The 27491-nt window shown below is 40.9% G+C and overlaps 1 protein-coding gene across 1 annotated transcript in view; it reads left to right on the forward strand.

Moving 5' to 3' along the window:
- Positions 1-22146, forward strand: part of LOC117216943 (acetylcholinesterase-like) — a 28424-nt gene extending 6278 nt beyond the window's left edge. Inside the window, exons 2-4 of the mRNA XM_033464127.1 lie at positions 5737-5900; positions 16535-16692; positions 21812-22146. Of these exons, the coding sequence (XP_033320018.1) occupies positions 5737-5900; positions 16535-16692; positions 21812-21936 (447 nt within the window). The 3' untranslated portion in view covers positions 21937-22146. The remainder of the gene's footprint in view (positions 1-5736; positions 5901-16534; positions 16693-21811) is intronic.
- The last annotated feature ends 5345 nt before the right edge of the window (positions 22147-27491 follow it).

The raw sequence follows: 27491 nt of genomic DNA on the forward strand, positions 1-27491 counted from the left end.
TACGAGCATTGGAATCGGCCCTGGCTAAGGCCAACGATCGATCTAACGCTAATTGTTACAAGTAATTAGCAATGATCGGCTGAACCGTCCAAATTTCAGGCAAATTGGATTTTTCGTACCGCCAAGACAGAAAAAGTCAGAGAACAATTTTATTTGTAAGGCACGTTACCTTTTCCAACTAGCCGTGGGTCGAATTACGAAACGAGCCAATTCTTATGGCGATATTCTGCGCTTCTATTCGGATGTTTCAATTTCAGGAAATTCTTCGGCTCTCTTTTCATTTTCTTAATTCTATCCTGGGGTACATGTACGCGTAACGATGAATATAACGTAATTATTATGTCTTTTTGTAATCATTATGTATGTATTGTATTATAAAAAGAACAACAATAAGAAGAACGACAGGAATAACAGTAAGAATAACGACAAGAGCAGCAACAAGAACAACAACAACAACGCCAAGGATAATAACAAGAACAACGACAAGAACAATAACAAGAACAGCGGCAAAAACAACAACAGCAATGACAATAACACGAAGAACCAAAAGAACAACGACAAAAGCAACGACAAGAACAACAACAAGATTAACATAAAGAACAATAACTAGAACAACCACAAGAGCAACAGCAACAAGAACAACGACAAGAATAACAAGAAGAACAACAAAATGAACAATGACAAGAACAACAAAATGAACAATGACAAGAACAAGGACAAGAACAACAACAACAAGAACAATTACGATAGTAATAATAATAATTACTGTGTCGAGGCTGGACAAAAGAACTGATTGGGTAAATAAACGTGTAAATAGATGTGCAACCAGAACGACAGAAATAGAGGTTTGGAGAAGCCAATAAGGGAAACTGGCTGCTCGGGATTCGATCTCGCCGGATTTCGTTATATTTCGGCACGGGGGAGACGAGAAGAGGCGGAAGAGCCGCGGTTTTATTGTATCTTCTGACGGAAGCCGTCTTATCAACTGGGCCATTTATTGATTCAGTCGAGTGTATTCTTAAATCCCGGCCGGATTCGCCGGAAATAACTGGAAATCCGTGCATAATACGACGTCCCAACGAACTTTTAAAAAGGACAGACGAGGAGAAAACCGACACAATAGGATCTCGAACCGGGCCGATCGATAGGGGGCCGTGTTTCATGAAATTTAATTCAATCCCGAATTAGAGGTCAGACCGAATTACCGACTGATCCTTAATTGACACAGAATTGCCGAGGTTTCGTATAAATAACACATCGTTGCTCGCGTATTGTACTCAAATCCGGCAGATACCGTGACGTCAGTCTACGGATTCAAGAGTACGCGCTACGCGTACTTCTGGCGTTTCTAGAAATTTCTATGTTTCTAGAAATCTCTCTAGCTCTAGAAATTTACCACGCGTGCTTCTCGTCTGTTTCGATAAAAAAAAAATCTACGCTACGATAAGCGAAAGGAAAATTCAAATTCGACAATCCTTGAAAATACGATTCGAGAATTGCAGCTTAGTTTAGCTCGCTATTTTAGCTACTTTATTTCCATCGACTTGTATCGTCTTTCTTGTTTTCCCAAGTCGTAGACCGCGGAACGAGTATCCGAATTTGCAACTGCGTGCATCGTCTCTTGCTGTCACAAATTTGATCAACTGTTGTTGACGATGTCCGCTGCAGGGACCAATGCCGAGATCCCAGAAAATAGAAGATCTTAGACTACTTTGTATCGGCGATCGATTTATTTCCATCTATCCGCTCGTATCATTTTTTCTTATTTTTCAAATTCCTACGCAACGGAACGAGCATCCCAATTTGACGCTACGTCAGCAATCTTCGTTGCACAAATTTGATTAAGCGTTCTATGACGTGCCGCAGGCTAAAATTCTAAAACATCGATGTATCTCTTCGTATCTATGGCCCATTCCTTATAATCAAATAACGGGTGTTCCTCTTTTTATAGGCGGAACGCTCGCTGTATTTTTGAAATTGCTGCACCGTGAATCTGTTAATCATCGATAAGGGAGAGCAAACACAGTGGGTAGAGGCGGGGGTTGTTTAAATCGCAGTGTTTGCAACGGGAACGCGGATCTACCGTGTTTGCCAACGACCTGCACCGATATAATACAGCCCAGCCATTGCTGTTTATAATCGTCATCCGATAACGAACCAAGTTCCAACACAGCCAGTACATATTTCTCTCTTCTGCTCTCAGCAACACAATTTATCCATAACGAAACAATATTGCGCGTACCTTCATTCCACGTTGAATATTCTTAACTCTGCACAGTTATCGTCGTCTGATTACTCGATGAGGATTCTTCGTATAAAAATGTGGAGATGAAGGACACGGTGTATTTTCCAACGCGGGACGTTCAAAGGCCAAACTGGTTTACTCCGCTTCTCTAAATTTTCGAAACGTTCGACACTTTGGAAATCTTGGAAATGTCAGCATCAGATCGACGCTTTTCTTATACAATCTCATCAATTTTCCCCACTTTCTATCTCGCGGAGTTTACCTATTTGGCAATAAAGCGGCTCGTCACAGTGTGAACGACGCTTAACGATGGCAGGGACGTGGAAGTTAAAGGAGAAAAGTACGTCTAATTAATTCTTGTAACGTCGCGGTGAATGCAGACGTCAGTTTGTAAGATTCGATCGCGCCAGATTAATCAGCGCCTTCGTTAATTCCACGTTCGAAAGATGTGCACCCGGGCTTGCGACCTTGCCATTGTGAACTTGTTGGAAAGAATTCGCGCAGAACTCTGAAATCAGTTCAAGCTGAACAGATTTAAACGCGGATTAAAAGCTGGCGTCGTAACTGTAGGAAGACCTCGACGAAGAAGAGAGATGCGACCGAGTAAACGCGAAATTTCCGCGTAACTTTGAATTACGGAGGATGATGGAGGCTTCTGGCAAAGGAAGGGGACGAAAGTTAGGAACGAGCCGGTATTGTACGTTACCGGGAGACGCTATTCACGAGGACGAACGTTCAATTACCAACGATTCCGGGTCGGGCCTTAATTTTCCCTAGGCTAGAACCTAGGCGGGATCGAGACGATAACCATAACGCGAGATGTGTCTCGGGACAAGAAGCTTCGCCGGTTTCCACAGGCTGCTGACGCTCCGTTGATCCTCTAAAGACTCTGTATTTCAGTGTAGCTACTATATTAGAATAATTTCTGTCTCGAGTAGACACCTGGCTGCGTCTCAGTCGTTTCGAATACTCTTAATACTTATTCTTCGCGTAATACCGCGCAATTTTCCTCCCTTCATCTTTATTCTTAATTAACCTTACAACTACGATAGTGTGTCCGTAAATGGCCGCCTCTTTTTCCCCCTTAATTGACCGGTCGTCATCCTCACTAGTGGGGCTGGTTGCCTGTTCCCAGGGGATCGCAATATACCGTTTGAAATATGGCGAATTTTGACAGCTGAATAACGTAACCTGATCCGAATTCAGTCGTACATGAAAAAAGTACCAATTATTCATGATGAGACAACGATGAAACTTTCTTATTTTTGGTTGTTTCTTAGTTAAAATTTGACCAACGTGCGTCGTGAGATTTTTCTGATTAAAATGAGACCAAACGCGATATAGTTTAAATCATATTTACACGTACATTTAATAAACGAAAGAGAATGGGTTAATGGCATCATGCAAACAAATATGCTGCAAACTATATGGTGTGTATATAATTTCATAGGGCGGTGTTCTATATACTTTTACGGATTTCCATGAGTAAGCAGGTTTAATATTTGATCTACCATTTCTTTCGCAAAACGTCGCGCGGGATTTACGTATCTGAATATCGTGGTTTTCTTTTCTACGATCTGTACGAAGTAACCTGCCGCCCATGTTCGGTTTGAGGATCACTGTGCGCCCCGCTGCTTAGGCTGACCTCCTTTCATTCGTGTAAGGAGGTTTGCTCGCGTGTAGGGACATTTTAGCCAATTTTTAACTGTCAATAACTGAAAAACAAAGCAGAAAACGCAATTTTTTTATTCTTGATGTTCGTTTTATTTCAGCTTCAAGAATCTCCTCTTAAATTTTCCGACACCTGTAGCCAAACATAATATATATATTCATATAATATATTTATTTTACATGTTATATATTTGTATAGATATATATATTCTTTCTTTTTTTAATTTAGAGTTTGCATAATTTCGTGCTATACAATCACCCGAATTATTATGACAGCTAAGAAGAAACAGACAACTGGCATAAATCCATAAAAGAAATTCTTCAAGGTAGTGGTAGTTGATAGACTGCTCAGCCATTCTCAGCATCCCCGTTTCAATTTTCCTTACATTTCTCTAATTCCGGGTATATTGCTTCGAAAGGCTGGCTATTTTCTCTTCTCACAATTTTTCTTCCCGCGTTAAATCATCCATCTTTTAATCCTGTCTGATAACTGGGTAACCTGTTTGCATTATTACAGGAAGAGGCGAATATGGGTTGCTGACCTAATGGTATCTAGGTTAGGTCTGCGTTAGGTCGGAGTTTCGTTTTGGAGCGTCAAAAAATTTCCATCGATATCCATGTTTTCTGAGAGGACCGGCGTATTTCAACGATGTCAGTGTCGAGTTCAGCAAGCTCTCGGTTCGTAACGTTACTTCCGGCCAGAAAAGCAGCGCGATATATTTCGAAAAAATGTTCGTTGCATTATTGAAAAATATATCGTTTCCGAATTGCTTCCGCCAATATCGTATCGGCCACGAAAGCAACATTATTACAACGACGAAAGCGATGCCATAAATATTCACGCGATCACTCGACGAATCCCTCGTAGCGAAACTGTCTCGCTCCTCCGTGCGTCAGCTCGACTCCGTTACTTTTCTCTGTCTATGTGCGTTACTTAACACAAACCTAACGTAACTTGTTTTACGAGTTTGATGATTTTCATGCCATTTACATGTATGGGAGATCTCAAAAAAATATTTGACACGTATTTTTTTATATCGACCATCGTCCACATTGAAGGGACCATCAAAGTTGATGGTTGCACATAAACTTTTTGTGGCGTCTCCAGGGGACGTAGGGAAAAATTTCCTTTGAACTCGTACGCGACGAATATTTATCAGAAATTATTTGTTCGAACAAGGTGTGAAAAATTCCAATCCCTTTGTTAATTTCTCTTACTTAACGTTACGCTCCATTCGCACGTGAATTATCCGAGCCAACCACATTAACACGCGTTTTCAGAATCTTTTATTTTACACAACGACAAACATTCGACGTAAATTTCGCCAAAATCCGCGTCCTCCTCTCGCGTAACTCGCCTGCATTTCGATAACAAAGTCTCGTTCTACGTTCCGCCGCTTTTCTCCGATAATCCCGTCGACCGAACGCGAGAATAAAAAATAGTTTCGCCCATTTGCGAAACTGCGTTTTGCAAAATACGCCGAAGTTCCCCCTTTTTTTTTCTTCTTTTCTTTTTTCCCTCTTTTTTCCGCTCGGTAGGAATCAATTTCCCGGCGAGAGGCCGTTTCCAGCGAGCAAGTGGCACGGCTGAAATGAAAACTGACAAACTGCGGGATGGCCAGCGGTTAATAGCAACGCGATATCGCGTCAGCGAAGAGACGAGGGTCGATCTATGGGGTTGGCACGAAACGCTGAGAGAGAGTGGGAGACAGGAAGGGGCAGGAGGAGGTGGAGGAGGCCTGATACATGACGACAACCCCGGCAACGTATTTGAACGAGCGCGTTTAACGCGGGTATAACCGAGCTGCTGTGTGTTTCAGAGGACCAGCACCAACCTATGGGGTGAGTGGATGGGAGTGATGCACGGCGACGAGGTGGAGTACGTGTTCGGCCATCCTCTCAACTTGACCCTCGAGTACACGGAAAAGGAACGAGACCTGTCCTTGAGGATGATACTCTACTTCTCCAAGTTTGCCTATTCGGGGTAAGTTCGCGTAAAAGCCATAACAGACATAAACATATCGACGTTGAGAAGCACAGCTTATTTGGCTGAGTTTTTCTCAACTGCGATACAGTTAAACGTGTAACCGTGGAACAATTTCACGAGCAAATAACACGGAAACTCTGCAGTATTTGTATAGCAATGATTTGCGTGGAAACGCACGTGTCCTGAAAATTGCTAGCATGAAACGAAGAGGTTTGCAAATAGCGTTTTTGGTCAAACGAGTTGCTCCTCCTCGGTGATTTAAATGGCAAACGAGCAACCGTTTGTTCCGTGTTATTCGCCATTGGTATTTCATATTGTCTGAAGAACTTACGAATGCAGGATTTTTGTACATTTCGCGAGGCAAGTTAAAGTGGTAGAAATGAGCACAGCATGAGGAAAATACGCGAAATATTCAACGTATATAGTATACTTTTGATATTATTCAGCGGATGAAATAAATTTCTACTTGGATGCTATTTGTTCGGTTGGCTTTATGAAAATATTTCCTACGGAAATCTGCGGTTTAGTTAGAAATTTGTCGGTATCCTGCGAACTAAGTCAGTCTCGGATAACAGCAGGTAATTTATGAATAGCTGCATCTCCGGTTAATTGTCCTGGCTGTTGCACGGCTCTGATTATTTATGCGGATAGTACCGTACTTTCGAGAATATTTTTCTCCCTCGAGGAAACGGCATATAATTCCAATCGGACGAGACTTTCTCGAAGCTGATTTAGCAAGCAATCAACCATACACCATACGTAGTATAATCGAGCAGCCGAATCCTGACGCGTGTACGTGGAATTTCACGTTGCAGAAATAACAAACTGCTCACGGAGGTGGTGAAAAATTCATCGAAATTTACTAAATTGTCCTGCGCGTTTCTACAGAAATAGAAGATAGCAGATAGTAGAAGGTCCACATGGTCAGAATTTTCCAGATATATTCGCAACCGTGCGAGAAGCTGCCAGCAAGAAGTTGGCAACGTGGTCGAGCCTATGAACCATCGACGACGATCAATTTGCCTCTTAACGAAATGAAACTATCGATCGTCGCCTTGTTTGCCCTGTACGCATTTCTCTTCGCCTGGCACACGATTTTACCAAGCTGCGTTTGTTTATTCGACCAGTCGCGGAGAGACGCGATCGCGAGGAAGCGCGTCAACAAGAGTCGCAAATTCCCGCCACGATTAGCTAATCGACGCCACGAACTGATCGATCCCTTATTTCGGTTAGGATAATAGGGATGGTTGAATTAGTATGAGGTGTAATTTGTTGAGTAGTAGTAATTAGTAGAGGTATAGTTATAGTAGTTTGTTGTGGTATAGTGCTACTGCCAGTGTAGAGGCCGAGATAGGTTCTGCTGCTGATGTAGATGTCGCTGCTGGCGTACCTGCTTTTCTTCTCATTTTTGTATCGTGAAAGAAAAATCGGACTACGGGTGCTAGGATTTGAAGGGTCCCTAACGTTCGTAACCTAACCACTGCGCTGCCATCGTGTGACTCTAGTTGGTGTGGAGTGCCGCTACAAGTATAACACTGAGGTTAACAGGTTATAATATATACAGGGTGGTTGGTAACTGGTGGTACAAGCGGAAAGGGGGTGATTCTACGCGAAAAAAGAAGTCGAAAATATAGAATAAAAATTGTTCGTTCGAGGCTTTGTTTTCGAGAAAATCCACTTTGAATTTTGGCTCGGTACGCGTGCATTTTATCGCGTCTCGTTAGAACGGATCTCACTGTAGATCGTTGTCTCGATCGACGTTATGTTGATAACAAAACAAACTACCGGAATTATTAGAAGATGTCCCACTGAGAACTAGAGGAAGTTTAATTTTTCAACAAGACGGTGCACCGCCACATTTTAAATAAAGCGCACGCGTACCGAGCGAAAATTCAAAGTCGATTTTCTCGAAAACAAAGCCTCGAACGAAAAATTGTTATTCTATATTTTCGACTTCTTTTTTCGCGTAGAATCACCCCCTTGCCGCTTGTACCACCAGTTACCAACCACCCTGTATATTTCCAACAACTTTGTAGAGAAGATAGTTACGCTGTTGCGTAAGGTATAAGAGAAGTAGGTGAATGATTGATGGGTGGAAACCCGGTCAGGAGATGTCGACTGTTCTAAAGACGATGAATCAGTGAAGTCCGGTGACGATGCTGTTGCAAAGGAAACTCTCGTTCGGTGGTGATCGTCCCACTACTAGTCGCTTGTGGGTGGAATCCTGGGAAACATGGGAAAAGCCACATTTTTATCTGATGCAGCAATAACCATAAGGAACCTCTTGACTCGAAGATGTTTTATGCCAATTGACGGACTTAAGGATAAATCAAAAAGCCTCGTTTTATGGCGGTGCCTTAGGATTATTGCGACCCGCTTAATTCTATATGCATAGCTGGTGGACGCCTCGACCGTAGAGAGTCACCGAACGTAACAGCATTATTATCCAGTTCCCTACGACCCCAAATCCTACGAAACCCGGTCGCCTGACCTGCGCCTCTATCAGCTAGCTATTTAGGCCTTTGCAACGTTTCAACGGACGCGAAGCTATCGGCTGCATTAGGATGATACAAGGTTTCTCGCGACGTCTCTATAAATAAATTAAACGCAGCCATTCGGCGAGGGCGGCTCACTTAATGGGATAAGAATCGAACGATATTTCATCCTGGTAGGATTATTCGCTCGTAAATCAAAGTCTACGCGAGAAGGGTGGGGCAAGATAAATTTATCGAGATTTAAGATGGTCGTGGCGCGAGTCTATGCTAAAGGGAATAGGAATCGACGATTTTCATCGGCAGATAAATTTTCAGTTTCCTTATTTTCTTATTTCCATTCGGAGTTCCGCGGACGCGCCGTTTGATATTTCACTCTGCAGCTAGAGACCGCAACACCTGGCTGAGTAAATCCAACAACCTGAAACCGTCGTTCGCTCCGCTCTTCGAAATATTCTTCCGGATTTTTTATTCCTTCGGATTAGTCGAGACATTTACTCGCGAACGCTCGTAGCAACGTTTTATGGACACGTTACGTACGTTATAGGAAACATTCGGAAATTTCACTCGCGCTATAACGCGTTACGACTGTCACTCACGATGCTGATAAAATTTCTAACAAATTGGACAATGTACGTAGAAGTTAGCAGATATTTATCGCGAACGTATAAACTTCGCAGGGATCGTCAAAATATTTGGACAGCTGATTGCTCGTTATATTGGCTCGGCAACTAAGTGATTGCGGATTTTGGCGTTAGGTGGTATTGACAGAAGCCGCAATCACTTAGTTGCCAAGCCAATATTGGTAAGTCAGGATATTTAGGGAAACTGTGTTAATTATTTCTTTCAGATCGATACTATATAATTTATTCTATATAACTTCGTTATAATTTCTATATACGTTAGCAGATTGCTTTTGCGGCAAAGTTTCTTCAGATTCTCAACGTATCCGAAGAAATTTTCTCAGAAGTTTGTCTACTATTCCCCTGCTAAGTTATTTAAGACCACGTTGAATATCGCGGTTGCTTAAAATTGCATTTGGTATTCGCGTTTGGATTCGAAGCCTGAGTAGAGCAAAAGTGGAGCAAAAAGCGAAAGAATGTCACGTGTCCTAGAACGTTGCACGAAGATGAAACGCTTCCACAGGAAGCGTCGAAAACGCCTGGTCTTTTCTCTAATACTCGACGACTGTATAACGTAAACTATAATATAAACTGTAAAGTATAATATAATTAATATATAGATAAGGTATAAAGCAATAAATAAATAATATGGCATAATAATATAAAAAGCGGATATCGTAATTGTTATAAGACAAATTTTAAAATTTATGGTATAAGAGTTGATATGTTTAATTAGAAAAATTTAATTGCGGATGGCCATTGCGAATGAATAAAATTTATTTGATTACAAGGCAATCATTATCGATGACGAGAATTTTATTTTCTTTGCTAATAACCATTATCGATGCTGAAAATTTAATTTTGGTTGCCAGTATTCTATATAAACGAGCATAATTTTTCTTTGGTTATCAGTAGCCATTATCGATGGTCCGAAATTTATTTTTGGTTACTGATAATCATTATCGTCAGAGAAAATTTATTCTGCTCAGATTCGGCTGTTTTCAATTGTTATTAACATTGCTGATAATCAGTTCATTTTCATGGACAAACGTGAAAAAGCTTAATTATAAAATCCATTTATTAACGAAAAAAGCGAAAATATATGAAATACAGAATAGGATGAAAGATATCGCAGTGCGACATTAACAATACAATTTTCGTTAATAGAAGTATTGTTCTAAAATATCTTCGTCTCGTACATTTTCATACCATTTTTTTTTTGCTTAATAAATAACCTTTATAATTACATTCTTTTACGTTGTCAATGAGTACTAATTATCAGTATTGTCAATAACGATTAACAATAGTCGAATGTAATTAGAAGAAATTTTGTCGTCGATATCGACCGAAGGTAACTAAAAAAATGTTTCATCATGGATAATGGTAATCTATAAGCAAAATAAAATTCAGGCTATCGACAATGATTACTGGTAATCAAAAAACAAAAATTCTGATCGTTTATATTGCATGCTGATAAATAAAATAAAATTATTTATCGGCGATGATTAAGTTTCAATCGTTTACAACGGTTATTCCCAATTGAAACGATAAAAAAATTACTACTTTTCATTTTGTATGAAATCTATCGATAACTAGCTTCGATTCAAATAAAAATTCATTTCCACCCGATCAATCTCCTCCAAGAAATATTTCCACTGCTATTTTGGATCACTGAAACGAAGACCCGTCGAAAACTTGCTATTTCTAATGGGAGAGTCGTGCAATTTGTAGGTCTCACAAAAATCCGTCGGAAGCGACGTTACGATGACCTTTGACGCGAGAATAGAGCCGCGGATCTATATCTGAGGGCCAATTAATAATTCCAGAAGGTTGCTACGGAGGCCGGTGACGTAGCCTGGGCAAACGGAAAGTCAGCCAACGAATTAATTCCGGACGTTGGGCGTCGTTGTGTTTGACGACACCTATTAAATATTAACAATCGCGAGGCCGCGACGCGTTCCGCGGCACGGCTTTTCAATCTGGGTTAACGGAAACTGAAGAATTATTTATCGACGCCTGGACACAAAGAGGCCGATATGTCACGCGTCGAGCGGACATGATCCATCAAGCCCGCGGCATTTCTCTTTTTTCCTTTCCCCTTTTATTTTTGTTATCTGTGTTGCTGCCGATTATCAGCTTATCGAAGAGCTTCGGTTGTTTGCTAGGCAGCAGGAGCACGTTGATTAATTTTTTCTCGCTACTCGTGCGAATAACTTGGCTGGCTCGTCGAAATGAAACTTGGCGGACGTCGTGCGAAGAGGAACTCGCAGTGACTCGCGAAAGATTCTCCGCGACATCCTTGGAAACTGTGCTTCGTGTATATTACAGTGCCATACGGCGAATTACTACAAAGTCGAACACATCGTCTGCGTCACTTCGTTATTTCCAAGAAACCACCGATCATGTCTGGACACGTTGAGTGAAATTGCTTTTCCAAAGAGTCAATCCAAAGCCGTTCCACGAGAGAATCATTGGTTTTAGTCAGTTAGCTGTTGCGAACTCCTTCTAAAATGTATCGCTATGTGCGCTATATACAGTCTTTTCCTATAATATGATCTTGTTTCCACTAAAATGCAATTTAAACAGCAAGTTGTAACTACTTCTTACGTATGACGAGTATACTCGTCATGGCACTAAATATCGCCATTTCTTCATGGCGAGTATACTCGTCGAAAACAACTAACTGTAACGTTGTAAACAACTAACTAAACTTCATAAGTACCGAAAGAGAAGACACAAGAACAATTGTTCAACGAGACAATGTTCCCATTCATATCAACTATCAAAATATGGCTTCAAGATCTGGGGATAAAACTATTACCATAGTCAGTATTGAGTGTCCTGATCTGAACTTAATCGAGAACCTGTGGGGAATTCTAGCGAGAAAAGTTTACGACCAGGGAAGCCACCTATTGAGATATAGTTGAACTTACAAAAGGAATAAAATCCGCGTGGGCGAAACGAAACTTCAAATAAACTGATGGATAGTGTAACCGACGGATTAATGCAAGTAAGCAAAAGTAAAGAGTCGCTAAATTTCAAATGGGAAGATAACAAAATTAACATTACGTTTACATTTCGAACAATGATTTATGTCCAGTGTTACTGGACAACGATTATTTTCTCTGGTAAATTCAATATGTGAATACGTAATGTCTGTATGTAAATGTGATTTAAACTATATCGTGTTTGGTCTTGTTTTAATCGGGAAAATCTCACAAATACGTTAGCGGAAGTTTAATTTAAAAAAGTCGAAAATAAACAAATTTCACGATTGTCTCGTGTGCGAGCTGCTGTTGTTTCATGGACGATTGAGTTCAGATCGAGTTGCACAACTGCTCAACCGTCGAGAGTGGCGTGTCATTCGATCTCACTGTGTCTCATTCTTTTCCAAACTGATGAACTCGACCAACTCCTGGAACACCTATCTTCATCAATCTTGTTCGCCATGTGAAACCAAACTTAGGGATGTTTGTTTCAACTAGCAATTGCTGATGTCGATGTGACGATGCTTGTGTCAGACACAGCGGTGTTGTTTATGTAAATAACCGCGGACCAAAATGTAAAACGACGCTTCCAATTATAATTTTTTCCACTTAATTGCAAACGGTTAATTTCAATTTAATACTTGAAATGGGACCGATACTACCACTAACGTTCTGTTTGAAAATTGTTAAAAAGGAGACATCGTCAAAGTGGCATCGTACTTTTCCTCTCTGCTCTTTGTTTTTGCTTGGAACAAGCGTGTTCGATTCTTGGCCAGATGCCGGTTCTCTCGGCTGGTTGAGTTAAGGAAATTCGAATTGGAATAAAATGCGTACTATGTTTAAGTGTAAACTATATTTGGAACTATCAATGGAAACGTGAGAAAATGCTACGAGCGAGTCCGGGGTAGTTGCAGTTACAGCAAGTTCTGTAGATTCGGAGATGTGGAACTCGATAGTTTTACTTCGACGTTCGTTCGCGTCGACGATCAAAACACAAGGAATGCTCGAAAATACCAGGCACCGCAAGCTTAACCAGTTAGCTGTTGTTGACGAGTATATTCGTCATGAAGAAATGGCAATACTTTGTGTTATGACCGTCGGTGATAAATGTAAGAAATGAAACAGCCATTTCATTGCAACTTAATTCTACATTATAACAGGCACCGCAAGCTTAACCAGTTAGCTGTTGTTGACGAGTATATTCGTCATGAAGAAATGGCAATACTTTGTGTTATGATCGTCGGTGATAAATGTAAGAAATAAAACAGCCATTTCATTGCAACTTAATTCTACATTATAACAACCACACGCACTCTGTGTTCGACGAGTATACTCGTCGTCGCTTACTTGTTGCCATACGTTTCAGGCACACGCTTTCCAAAGTTTTCAAGGAGGCTGCAACAGCTGACTGCTTTTAAGAAATCAACAACGATAAGGCGAAAGTTGCAGCTATCGGTCAGCAGCGCTTAAAAGATGTGCTTTTTAAGTATGACAATTTAACGTGAAGACAGGCGACTGTGCAACGCCGACGTAACTCTTACCTACTCGCGGTATTTTCACTTTTTATCATATTACACGGATCTGTTGCTTTGTAATTGATCCGGTCGAACGAGAAGAAAGTCGATCTGTCGACGGCTAATTGATTAACGAGACAAAGATAGCCGTGTAAATATTTGATTGATACGCAGCAGATAGCGGTGGAAAAGACAGGCTATTTCAATAATTAATAAAGTAACCTCTGGTAGGTCAGTCAACGTCCAATTTATTAACCGACGCTGGTTGTTATTAATTTTAAACGAGACTCGGTTGACTGTCCATGTTCACGACTCGTGTCTCCGGCTATCTGTAACTTGAATTAATTACCTGCGACGTAATATCCTCGCGACATCGCCAATTAATCCGCCTGTGATATAAAAAACAATATAACAAACCATCGTTTTTTTACGTTCTCTTTTTTTACCGCCGCTACTGAATCGTTAGGAAGAGACTGCGGATTTTTACACATTTTTATATCCCTATGAACGTAACTACAGAAATGAAAGCTTGTTTCATTTACAGCTGGATATGCTACTTTGGATATCTGTCTGTACACGTACATTGCAACGATTAATCACAAAACTCAATCCCATTTTTAGATTTTTCGTAATATTAGAAGAAAAATTGACAGGATCGTTTATATTATTCCATAGTATAATATGAAACAAAACTGTAAAGGTACAACGAACAAGAGTTTTCTTCCTTTGAAGTCTGGAAAAAATTGAATTTTCTCTTGAAATTGTGTTTTTCGTTCTGAAACGACGTAAACTCAACGTTAATTTACTTACCGTTTCACTCGATATTTAGTGGATCCTTCTTTATCTTTGATCACTTCCATTAATCCCTTAGTTACATTATCCATCAATTTGTTTGAAATTTCATTTTGAATATCCGCGCGGATTTTATTCCTTTTTTAAGTTCAACTACATCTTCCATAGATGGCTTCTCCTGGTCGTAAACTTTTGTCACTAGAATTCCCCATAGATTCTCGATCGGGTTCAGATCGGGACTGAATGCCTGGTAATAATTCTATTCCGAAATTTTGATCGTAGTGGCTGTATGGATGGGAGCATTGTCTTGTTGAAAAATTGTTTTTCTGTCTTTTCTTTCAGTACTTATTAAAAGCAATAATTCTGTCTGAAGTAACGTCTCCTGATATCCTGTAGCATTCGATTTAACCTCTACAAAACAATTTCGTTTAACATATCTAGATATAATCAGTGGTTTCATGGAAATGTAAGGAAAGTGACGCGGGAAATGTGTTCGAGTTTACAATTATTCACAGCACTGTAATAAAAAACAGTAGAAGCATGGTGTCTGTACATCGAATAAAAAGGAATAAAACAGTCAGCCGAGAATAATTCATAAGCTGCGCAGTGAAAAGAATCCATTTTTGGAATTTTTGTCTGTCTGTTTGCACTCGCATCACGTAAAAGCTACTGAACGAATTTTGACGAGCTTTTCTCTGTTGTATAGCTTAGTGTCTGGGAAAGAAAATAGGGTATATTTCATCTCGATCCGTTTTATAGAAGCCGAGAAATACTCCGGAATCTGAGTTGTATGCGCTTCCATGTTTGCTAGATGTCAAGCAACGATGGTTATTGTCTATTCTTTACGTCGTGTTTGTTCCGAAACCTTCTTATAATTTAATATTTTTTACTAGGGAAGAGAATGATCTAATTGTTAGTATAAAAAATGTGTAGATATTTCGTTCGTAAAAATTTATCTGTTCCAAAATTGTTCCGTGTATTAGTAGTCCACGAACGAAGTAGTAGCGAACGAAATCGCGGGCAGAATATATATTTTTTCACTATCAAATTTCCCGTGAATGTATAAAAATCCGCGGTTTAGTTCCGAAATAATAAACTAAGTAGTTGGTTCACGTTAGTCTACCGTTTCGTGCTCGATCTTACTTCCTAGGGATTTTTAGTCCCGTCTGGTTGCCACAGTCAGATAGTTAACCTACAAATGAAATTTTAAATCAACTAGACTATCAGCTAGGTCATCGTTAATCTTTCCACCGAGAAATTTGAAACGTTCTTATGTCCTTTTGGACTCGAGAAACGATTATAAGGCCGAGTCTGAAATAGGAAACCTTTGATATCCAATTTTAACCTTTTACACTCGAGTATCATCGACGCTGCTTTTCTCAGCGACTCGATAATTTCAAAAAGTTTCAAAGAGAAGAAATTGGCGATTAGTTTGCTTATGTTTGGTACGATTAAGGAACATTAAGGAACATTAAGGAACATTAAAGAACGTTAAGGAACACTACAGAAAGATCTCGTTTTTTAGTCACATTCTGTTTCAAAAGTTAGTAAATTTTCATCTGAACTAAAATATTCATTTTTAAAAATGGAAATCGTAGTACAAACGGATAAGAGGCGATTCTACGTGAAAAATAAGAAAAAAATTTGGTATAACATTTTTACACCCCAAGCTTTGTTATCGCGTGTGAAAATAAATCGAAAATATGGAATACAATCTTTTCTTTCGTTTCTCCGAAAAAAATTTGGGAATGTATCATCAGACCAGTTCGTAATTAAACACATTCACATTTTATTATCTTGAGAATGATTTTCTTGAAAAATTTTCTTAAAAGAGAAAATATTATTTAACATTATTTTCACCGTGTATAATAATCTCTCACTGTTGATTTGCTAAATCCTGATCGTCGGTATCTAGCCAAGTTAAAGTACAGTTGACATTTTTGTTTTTGATCATTTTCAAACTCGATCTTCCCATAAACGTAGCGTCACATGAAAAACTGTCATTATATTTTCTCGACTTATTTTTTCACGAATAGCTTCGTGCCCAACTCTACGACGATTTCTCACTCACCCTGTATAATATATTCGGTGTTCTATTTTCTTCTAAAGCTAATTTCGAGTGCGAATGGTTCGTTTCACAGTGCAAAAGATTGATCATTGGATTCACGCTGAACGTGACTCGTGACACAGTCGGTTTCTACTAACTGATCGATTGCTTTTCAGGAAACCGACTGATGAGGAAGCCGACTGGCCGCCATATTCGAGGGACCGGCCGCAGTACTACATCTTAAACGCGCAGGAGAACGGCCTTGGAAAAGGACCACACACCACGTATTGTGCTTTTTGGAACGACTTTCTACCAAAGCTGAAGGGAGTGCCAGGTCCGTGTCAAAATTCTACCTAACCTATCTATCTAACCTATTCTACCTAACCTAATCTATCTACCTAACCTCATTAGAACGTCCTCTTCTTTTTTCCTGTGACAAGTGACTCGCATGACTCTCTCGTTAATTGCCCGCTTGCAAGTTTCCTCTCTCAAGAATTTTCCTCGTTACAACGAAGAACGAAAGAGGATTTAAAATTGCTTCTTGTATAAACGAGCCTTAATGCATTTTGTACTGGATATTTTTCTATCTTTTTATCGAGAGACTTTGCTCTTTCGAGGCTCTGAGATAACTGCAGTCCCTAAACTCCGTTTAGCAAAAACGCATCGATGAATTCCTCATTCCGTGGTCGGATCCTTCAGACAAAGTCTCCACTTGTTTGGCAATCCCAAGGCGTCACTTGCAATCCGTAAACAACCTCATGCATTCTGTAAACAGTCGTGTAATCGACACCTCATGGCTCGGCGACTTCGAATCGCAGACTATCCACTTTCTAAACATACGCTCGAGCACAGTGCCGAGATCCTTAAGCCCCTTTCACACTTGCCACTAGTCGCGCCACTCATCCCATACAGATCAGTCGCGTGCAATTGAACACTGTTGGGAGTGTGGAAAAGCACAGCTCACTGACGACGTTCTGGTGTATAATATTATTAATTTACAATGCTGTATAATATTCCACAGTAATAATATATAATAACGATACTATAATACTATATAATATTATGATGTACGATACCTTTGATGCAAATAATTAATATTCCAACGATGAGAAATTTTCTACGTTCTTTCTACATGTTGTTATCGTTTGACAGAAATCGAAAATTTAATTATTTTACTTGAGTTGCTCGGCTTAGCCAAAAATTTGTTTCTTCGACGTAATGTAATAGCTTCTCGGTTTTTAATAAATAGATTGCTAACTTTTTATAAGGTATACCACTACAGGTTGATTAAAAAACGTTAAGCTTCCTCTGTCCGCCATTGTACATCTACCGATCTACGATACACCTATCAATGATTTACTTTTCGTAAAATTTCTATCTGCAGCTAAATCTCCAGAAACTCGCATACGCAGATCTCACGAATGTTTTGATCGTTCGTGCCAGCCAATAACGAATATTCTTCCTGTAATTTCATTATTAGTTAATAATTAATTTAATAAACACCAAGCTAATATGATTCGTATTTTGCAAATAGGGTCACATTAACGCGCTTTGTTTCCGAGTCATTCTGCCCGATCTCTCTCATTCATTTTTTCGATTTATTCTTTTGCTGTTCATTCTTTATCTGATCGACGAAACACCTCGGGGCCCCTAAATCAACGATGCCCGACCTGCCCAACGCGTTGGCGACTACTTCGTCCAGAAATTATCAAGATTGCGTCAACGGGATAGGAAAAATAACTCGAGGTCATGATCGATATCAACGAGATTTCCGATGTTTCTACGTTTCCAGCAATTATCCGGTTGCTGTTGTTGCGTGACGATAGAACAACGCGTGTTCTCGTTTCGCATTCCGTCGCATAATTCCCAGTGTTTGTTTGCTCGAGATTGTTCCGGATTAAAGCTGGTATTCGGTCGAATCGAATTCGCTGTCGCCACTCCCCTTTCTGGCTGGCGTCCTCCAACGAAATTGCTTCTACCCCATGCCCTCGTTATTTTAAACGAACGATCCGAAGACTCGATAGTTCGGAACAGTAGTCGCTCGGACCAGCAAGACACCATCGAATTAACCCTCCTGTCTCACGATTTAATCTACGGCCAGGCGGTCGTTTCTTCTCGTCTTTTGTTCTACGAGGTTCGAAGAATTAATAATTACTAATTAAATAAATCATAGTGCTATTATACAGGGGCGGCCGAGTAACATGCGTGCAGTACATGATTCCTAACGCGGAGAAATAAGAAAAGATTATTTTTCTATTCATTTTTTTAATTTCTATTAATTTAATTTTTTTTCTATTAATTTACAAGAAAGCTTATCGAGTATACCTGAACATGGCAGTTTCGTTGTACGTCGATCGGCTTCGTAAATTGTACAACAAGTAGCGTCATTCTGTTCAACGGCATACGCACGTCCGATCGGCAGCTCAGGCGCAGATTCTCCCTGGCGCTGGCTCTGTTTCGGTTTAGACTCTCCAATACCATTCTTTTCGTTTATCGCGAACGATAAGTTTTTCAAATTGGTATAAAACTGTGGAAGCTCATAAAGCAACGCAACTGAGGCAACTGAGCAAGGTACAGTAATACCAAATAACAAATTACTGCACGAATAATGAGAGAGATTGTCGGCGACAAAAAGCCGATTAGTAGGCTATCGGTCGGTAAGCGTCGGCGACGAAAAACTGATTAATCCGCTATCATTTAGTTAAAGTGTCAAGTTACAGTAACTTGGTAAGTGACTTTATTCTCCGGCGTTATTATTCCAAACGTGAAACGCTATTTTATGAACAACTATAATACATAACAGTAGCACGCTTTATGGGACACTCACACGCACCTGTATAATTCTCAGCCAACCATATACACACAAAATTCGTGACATACCGTTCGACGTGTCCACCGATAGAATCTTTCTTAACCGCCTATAATCTATTTATACAGCGTTCCTCGTCTCTTTCCCAATTGTTATTGCCAATCCATAGAATACCCCTGGCCCCATTTATACCACGAATTACGGTCCACCCTACGGAAATCCCATAGTCCACTCGTAATACCGTGTTTCTATCGATTCTGCAAGATCCTGAAGGCTGGCCGCGACTCTTATTAAAAGAAACGAGGATCGTGGCAATTTGCACAGCTGCCTCCCTCCTAGCGGGCTAATTAAGCGTCCCATTAATTAAGTTAGGCGAGAGGATCGGTGGGTACGTTGAACGCTGTAATATCAACGGTTATCTCGTGGTTTAACGGCGAAAACTTAAACAGGCATTAGGAATACGACAGGCTGCTGCTGCTGCTCCGTCGAATTGCAGCGGGGGATTCCTAGAATCGTTGTCGAGGCTGAGTATCGGGGTAACCGATACGTTAGATTCGCGGCGCTGATCGATGGGGGCATTGCCACAGTGGACTCGTTATTTTGTGGTCAGACGGCTGCCGTTTGCCCGCTTCGCCAAGAAGAAACCCCTCTGTATTCCGGTTTTCCGATATTAATCTGGGAATTGCGAGTTCCCTGAGCTTCCTGCGGTCCTGGACAATTTTCGTGGACCCGTGTGACCGATCGGTTTTTTTCTTTCCTATCGCTATATTTTTTTTTTTCCCTTTCAAAGCATCAGATCCCGATAAGAAGAGCGAACGACGTCGTAAAACAAACATGAAACACATTTCAACCCCCTTGCGCGACGATAGCGCGTGAGATTAGCGATACACTGGTTTATAGAACGATTTCGTGGTGAAAAATACGAGTCACGCTGGTGATTTTAGGACACAGTTAACAAATGGACATGGTGACCCGTATACAGCGTGAGATTCGTAACTCGATAGGTACATCGTTGATCAAAAGTTTGGAATCGTATTTCGAACTGCGTCTACGGTGATGAATACGCCGAGGACCTTTATGGTTATTATGGCGCAATTTATAAAAAGCTAGGTAATATGTGGAAATATATGAGATATGAGTGTAGATAATAATAGTAATAAATATTAAGAGTAAATAGCAATAATAATTTGCAGGAATATTCGTAGTCTACCGACGAACAAACGTATCATCAGTTAGGTGAGCTGGGATACTGGCTCTCCTTAGAAGATTCCGTGTAAATTTGTTAAAGGATTCTTTATTTAATTTCTACTGGACATATTGGGTTGATAACTAAGTGATTTTACCATTAGATGATGATGACAAAATCCGCAATCACTTAGTTGCCAACCCAATAGTTCTTCCGAGTAAAATATGAGCAATTTGGTTTCTTCTAAAATGTAATCCTCGAGGGATGAGAACAGTTATGACATGGATTTCAAGTTAACTGGCTTGGCCAGTCTCAACACGATGAATTTCGGCGAAAGTGCGACTATCGATTGATCGTTATTAAATTAAAACGAAATGTTGCACCTATTGAAATTAATGGGACTATGCGTTAAATGGTGTCCGAGAGTTAGAGTCATGAGATGATCTTCTATGCTATGTTTAGCTAATCAATGGCCCTATTGTGTATTGAAGCCTATGTTGCCCTGTTCAATGATTCACAATCCATCGACGACATCGTTCAATCGTCAGGATACAGTCGAACGAGGATGCAGTCGATCGACTGTTAAGACCCACTGTTCCTCGTAACGTAGCCCAGTCCGTGCGGACCTTTAAAGGATCCGGAAACTCGGTTCTATACACTGAATTCAGAAGGGACTTGGCGCGAGCTAGAATCGCGTGAGTGGCTCGTGATCGATCTTCTTCGCTTAATGGCAACCTCACGGATCACGTACCAGCCTGAACCAAGGGCTTGCAGCATTTTTCGCGACGCCTAACTTGAAAAACTCCCGCCTATATACCAACATCACACTGCCTTACTCTCCGCCAATCCTCGAGTTCTTTATCCTTGCGCAGTCTTTTGTAAGTAAAAATGATTTTCCCCATAGCAACCACCACGGTTATTTATCGAATAGATCGTTTACTATCTACGGAGGAAGAATATGAGGAGCTTCCTCTCTTCGAGAAGAGAGACGATCATCGGTTTCTTCGATTCTTCAATCTCGATAATTTGCAAAATCGGTTGTTACGTTGTGCAGAATTTTGCATCAAATTTATATAGGTTGCATCTAGAGAGAAAATTTACGAGCGCGTGATTCTCATTGGTAGATGGCGGATTCTTAATTTCCATGAGAATTATTTATTTTAAATAAATTATAATTTATTAAAAATGTATTATAAATTGTATTATTAAAATTATATTATTCGTTATATCGCGTATTACATCTAAATATCGCAGCATCGATGCTAGTCGTCAAGGGTTCGTTGCAATCTGCCAAACGCCGGAATATATATTTCCCAGCAGGCAGGTAAATCGCCTTTGTACAGAGGACCGTGTTCGACACGGGGCTCCTTTAACGAATAGGATCAAGAGCGAAGCTGTTCGAAATCACGTTACTCACCGAGCATTCCTCCAACGTTATACTCTCGCTTTCTGTTTCAGATGTAACTCCGAAAGCCTGTAACAGCGCGATAGCTTCGAGCGTGTCGGCAGGTGCGGAGGATCTAGGCAACTCCCTGGCGATCACGGCGCTGTCGTCGATCCTGGTACTGTCGAGAGTCATTTAAAGACAATGCAAGGGGGACCGTTTATCGATCGACAGCCTTCTGAAAGCCAGCAATCCGGGGTTCAAACAGTTGCACAGGTATTAGGGCTTCGTTCACGGTCCAGGATCTCGTTAGTGGTTAACACCCTGCTAATCGTTTGGGTAGATCAATGGGTCCCGGCTTACCCATTGCCGTCGAACGACCACTTTTCTCCCTCCCATAGACAAAACACGAAAAAAATATATATATATATCTATACATCGAGGAAGAGAGAGAGGAAGAAGAAGATAACAAGATTCCAATCAGAGATTTGCGAGAGTTTCGAGGGAACAGAGATTTCTGCCTAAACTTTGCATAAGCAAGATCCGGCTATTCGCGAAGCAGATTCGTTAAGGCTTCGTGGAAAAAACCTGAATCGCGGCGACTTAATGGCCAGGGCTGGAAGATTGATGAACCGAGGAAACGAGGACAGCCTAACGAGTTACGTCGCTCGAGTGTCTCCGACCGGGGACTGGGGCTGGATGTGCAAAAGGTTGAACTATCGATTCCTCTTGCGAAGACCGCGGCAAGTCCCGTGGAGGTCGGGTCAAAAAGACCCGAAGGATGGCTGCAGGCGTGAAAACTCTCGATGGACCAGTGGTTTAGAATTGGGCTAACTGTCGATCGCCCCGAAAATACCGGTGACCGCGGGGATTTGAATAAAAATGGCGGGCCATTCGCACGGACATGGAATTTGCATAAATAATAGCGGAACGCGGGCCGGATCGATACCGTGACAGGGTAGGACGTGTTGCAGGGCTGGCGTAAACACCAGCCGCTATTAACCACCTGTTCGTGCAATCGATGGCTCGTGACACAAAAGTTTCATTAGTAAAACGCAACAAGTGCTCCGGTTTTACATAAGAACGGCCGCGCGGGGATCCTGGATCGCTTGGACCCGCTCCAAAATCTTGGCGACAATCTCTGCTCGTCGAAGAACGCAAGCCCGGATGACCGGTCGTCTTGGCCCTGGGTTGTTATTGCCTTTTAAACCGTTCAAAAGAGCCGCGGAACGATTTACCAGGAGTTTCCAAGTGAAATTGCCTTCGGAAAGTTTGCCCGGTGAGAGAGGCGAGGCGAATTCAGACCTTTGAAGCATTTCTGCGAACAGACGGCAAACGGGTTGCGAAGTTGCCAGAACGAAGGGAATTCCTTGGTCAAAACACCAAGATTGAGAACACTCCGGCGTTTCTTCAAAGACAGATCAACCAACGACCAAGTCCTCGTAAGATGGAAAAGAGCGGAGGAAGTGGATCTGTGACCGCGGCGGTTTCAACTAGACCAATTAGACCACCCCAATCGACTGCAGTGGAAAGAGTTCCTCCGTGGCAAAGCAGAATCGAGAAACAGCTCCGTTTGAAAACGTACCACTGATGCCAACGCGATACTCGAGAAAGTAAATGGAAACCAATCCGGGGAAAGGTGAAATTCTTAATGAGACACTCGATCCGAGCGAGTGATCAAACGGAGCATGAATCAAGCGTAAGGAGGTTTCTAAATCGGGATTCTCGAAACCGGTCGACCGTTGAAAACCGGCTTTAAGGATTCAACGAAGAGGGTTCTTGAAAATTCAACGGGTTAAGTGCAGACTGATGTCCTCGTGGTGGCTCGAGAACACCTTCAAATCGGGGAGTGCCATTTGCTCGTCGAAACGAAAGACAAGCAAGTGGTGGGTAGAAGAAGGGGAAGGGAAAGAGGAGAAGAAGAGGGAAAGATCGTGTCAGTTTCCCGAGGAATTTACGCTTCGCTTGTCCGCTCCGCAAAATTGGACAAACCAGGCTCTCTCTGGCAACCTTTCCAACCTCGGCATCGTTATAAATAAATTCCCTGTCTCGCCGGCGCGTACCATCGCTCACCGGAAGTCGCCGTTCTTTCACACCGAATTCGCAGCGCTTCGAATGTCACGTGATCCGCTCGACCGAAACGATCCACCGTTTCTTCGACCTCCGACACTTGGTCGGACTAATCTTGGCCAGAAGTGTGGCAAAATGGGATTTTTGAAAATTGCACTCGGAGCCTGCTTTCTCTTGACGAAAATAATCGATTTTGGATAAGTAATCGGAGGAGATTAATCGATGTGGTCTCTGGAAAGTTATTATAACCATTGGTTCTTCGGAGAGAGGCAAACGTTAACGCCATCTGTCGCTGGTTGAATATTCCATGCGAAATTTGTTTGCTCTTAACGAGTAGAATTGATTTTCGATAAATTAGAGGCAGAAATTAATCGATGGTGATTCATAGAAAATTATTGAATCGTTGGTTCTCTGCAGAACATTAACGCCATCTGTCTGTGCTCGAAGTCTGCTTTTGAAGAATACAATTGATTGTGGACAAGTTGAAAGAAGAGATTAGTCCATGTGATTTGTGGAATGTTATTAAATTGTTGGTTCTTTGGAGAAAGGCAAACATTAACGCCATCTGTCGTTCGAAACTCTAAACAGTAACGTGTCCACTCTATACACGCTGTAATCTACGTCGCGTTGTTGGAAGCTCCCTCGATTCCACCTCAGCACTTTGACCACAATTGTGAAAGGATTGTAAAATGGAAAAACTAGTCGCCGGGACGTTCCCGGAAGAAGAGAAGTGAACGATTTCAACGACGAGCGTCTTTCGATCGACAATAAATCTTTGCTGAACAAAGAAGATTAACTCCACGGCCTAAGGGAGGATCTTTCACGCGAATAATCGTTTCTCATCGATCTATGCACCACCTTTTTCTAGCGATGTCGAAATTATTGTCACCCCAAGATCGTCGAGGATGTCTGACAACGCGACCTCGGTCTTTTAGCAAGGAGTACCTGCATTTCGAAAATAAGACAAAATTCCTTGGAAATCTCTGCTCGAAGCTCGGCGCCTCAAGTTTCAAAACTATCCTACACCCTCTCGAAATTATTCTTCATCTTGCGAAATACCGTTGGATTCCCATAAAAGTGCTGGCAGTTTTACAGGTTCCAAGGACCCATAGAAGAGATGAAACTTTCGAAAGCAAGGACCATGGGCAAGAACAAAAACGAACACGAAACATAAGACACCTTTGATCTGGACTTTCAAGATGGGCACAGCTAACATGACAATACCAGTCGATGAAGTAACCGTAGATAAATTAAATTGCTACAAAATATTCAAAAGAACAAAAAAAAAGAAAATATATAGAGGGAAGTACTAAGTGATGCACGAGTATTAGCAGTGAGGAAATAATCTGTCGTATCTATGTAGAGAGGGAGGAAAAGGAAAAGTGAGATCTTATGATCCATTGGAAGAGAGGCAGTCCAGGTCAAACTCGAGCGACTCTCGAGAGCCGGAGCGAATGTCAAGGGTGCACCGCTAAAATGGCAGCATTCATTAAAGAAACAGGGGAGGGGGAAAAAAGCTTGGGAAATTTTAAACAAGAACAAGTAAACTAAAAAAAGTGGGAAAATAACGAGAAGTTTCTTTATTTCAGTCAATTCTCAACTATCGTACACTTTCTCTACCTTCGAACACAAACTTTGTATCGATCCTCCCCACGTGCAACCGGAAGGAACGCAACGAAGAAAGAACGCTCCCTCGAATCGAAACGCGAGCACATGGACAAATAATTTCGTTTCGTTTGCCCGGATCTTTCACATCCGGTTTCCTGGAATTCAAAAAAAAGAAAAAAGCAGAAATGAAACCAAAAAGGGCTTGTGCACCCCTGAAGCATGAAAGGACAAGGAGTAACTCAGAAAAGATGAGGGGAGAGAGGGGGGAAAAGCGACTTTTCAACTTCTTCGCACGGCTGCCAGATATTACTGAGAAAACGAAACCAAAAAGATAAGAAACAGAGACACACACGAAAAGACACACGTATACAGAAAAACTAAAAAAGAAAAAAAATGGCACCTCGTGAATTAATCTCGTACACACGTTAAACAAGACAAGATAGAAACTTAAGAGATACATTAAGCAATGTAAATATACATATAACGTATATATACATACATATCGATCTATACATATATATGTGGGTGTATAGGATCAATATATGTATATACATATAAATATACATGCAAGCTCTGTATATCTAATTACGTGTGCCGTCGAGCAAAGTAGATGTAAGGCAATTTTAAGGCACCCGTGTAATTTTTGCTCCGTGACGTAGGTGTCCACACAGCGACATTCTAGACACAGTGATCGATTAAAATAGATATACATATACATATATATACAACGTTTTAAGAGGCCATCCGATAATTTCCGAGTCGCAATACAACAGCCGCGAGAGCGCGCCGCGATCGTTCGCGCGGGACGAGCCCAGACGTGTCTTGGTAATATTTTTTCTATGATTGAATTCCATCGTAGCGCAATCCCTGAGATAAAATAGTAATCGAACCATAAATTGTAATAACGAGAGGGAGGGATTCATAATCGACAGAGAAATGCAGACCTAGTCGTGATTGAAACTCATTACAGCACTATCCATGAAATAAAATGAAGAGCACTTGTAGAAAATACCGTAAATACCAAGAAACAAGTTTTTTTAGTAGGAAAAGCACACTTATGCATCAGTATAGCCCAAATTGATGAAGAAAAAATCCAGTATGTATGATCTATTAATTGCAAAGAAAAATCAATGTTCCATTCATTTATATTAAATAGATGGTATTGACAAAAGTCAAAAATCCATCAACTAATGTGTATTGATTCTTTAATTTTTGTGTAGTGGCGACATTGTAACCCCATCTTCCAGCATTATTAATTACTATTTAGAAAGGAAACTACGCTTCAATTCTATACTAAAATATTCTCTATTAATATATAGAACATTTTCCAAGAAAGAGAAGCAAATTTTTCAATTCTGTCACTTGCTGTGTTTTCTAGAAATACTCCTCAAATATTTTTCGAATCAAAAATTGTTGAGTTGGAGTTGGAAATTCCAAGCGTGAAACTTTAAAGGTAATAAAATAAGCTTCGGGAAAATATACTCCCGTTTTAAAAGATAACTGTTTAACACTGCAGGGTCTGGAAGCTTCCGCTGTCGACGTGAAATCCTCTCGAAAAAAAAAAAAAAAAAGAAAAAAGGGAAAAAAGGTTCTCGAACGAGCTTAACAATTGGAGTGTTAGAGGACTCGTGCTCGTCTCGCGGCAAACGGCACGCTGAAACATGAATCTTCCATTTGGTACATATCACCTATATAAATATATCATATATAGCGAGAGTTGATTCTATCGTTAGAAATCTTTTCGTAGTTAGAGCATCGAGCGTTTAATCACCGTGTGACAGCGCGTGCACACACTAAAAAAAAAGACAAAAGAAGAAAAAAAAAACAGAGAACAAAGCACGAGCAGAGAGAAGAAGAGAAGGTGTGTGTGTGTGTGTATGTGTGTGTTTGTGTGTATGAAAATGCGAATGACAGAAGGAGAGAAAGGATCTGGTATTTTGATTAAAAACGAGAGAGAAAGAAACAAAGAAGTAGTACGACCATATTTTCTACCAAATGATATTGTTGGCTCTTAGACTATCGTCTCAGGCTTTTCTCGATAGTGGGCCTCGATCAGTCACTATTAAAGCTACTGTG

Source organism: Bombus bifarius, unplaced genomic scaffold, assembly GCF_011952205.1.
Source record: "Bombus bifarius isolate JDL3187 unplaced genomic scaffold, Bbif_JDL3187 scf7180000007974, whole genome shotgun sequence".
Lineage (NCBI taxonomy): Eukaryota > Metazoa > Arthropoda > Insecta > Hymenoptera > Apidae > Bombus > Bombus bifarius.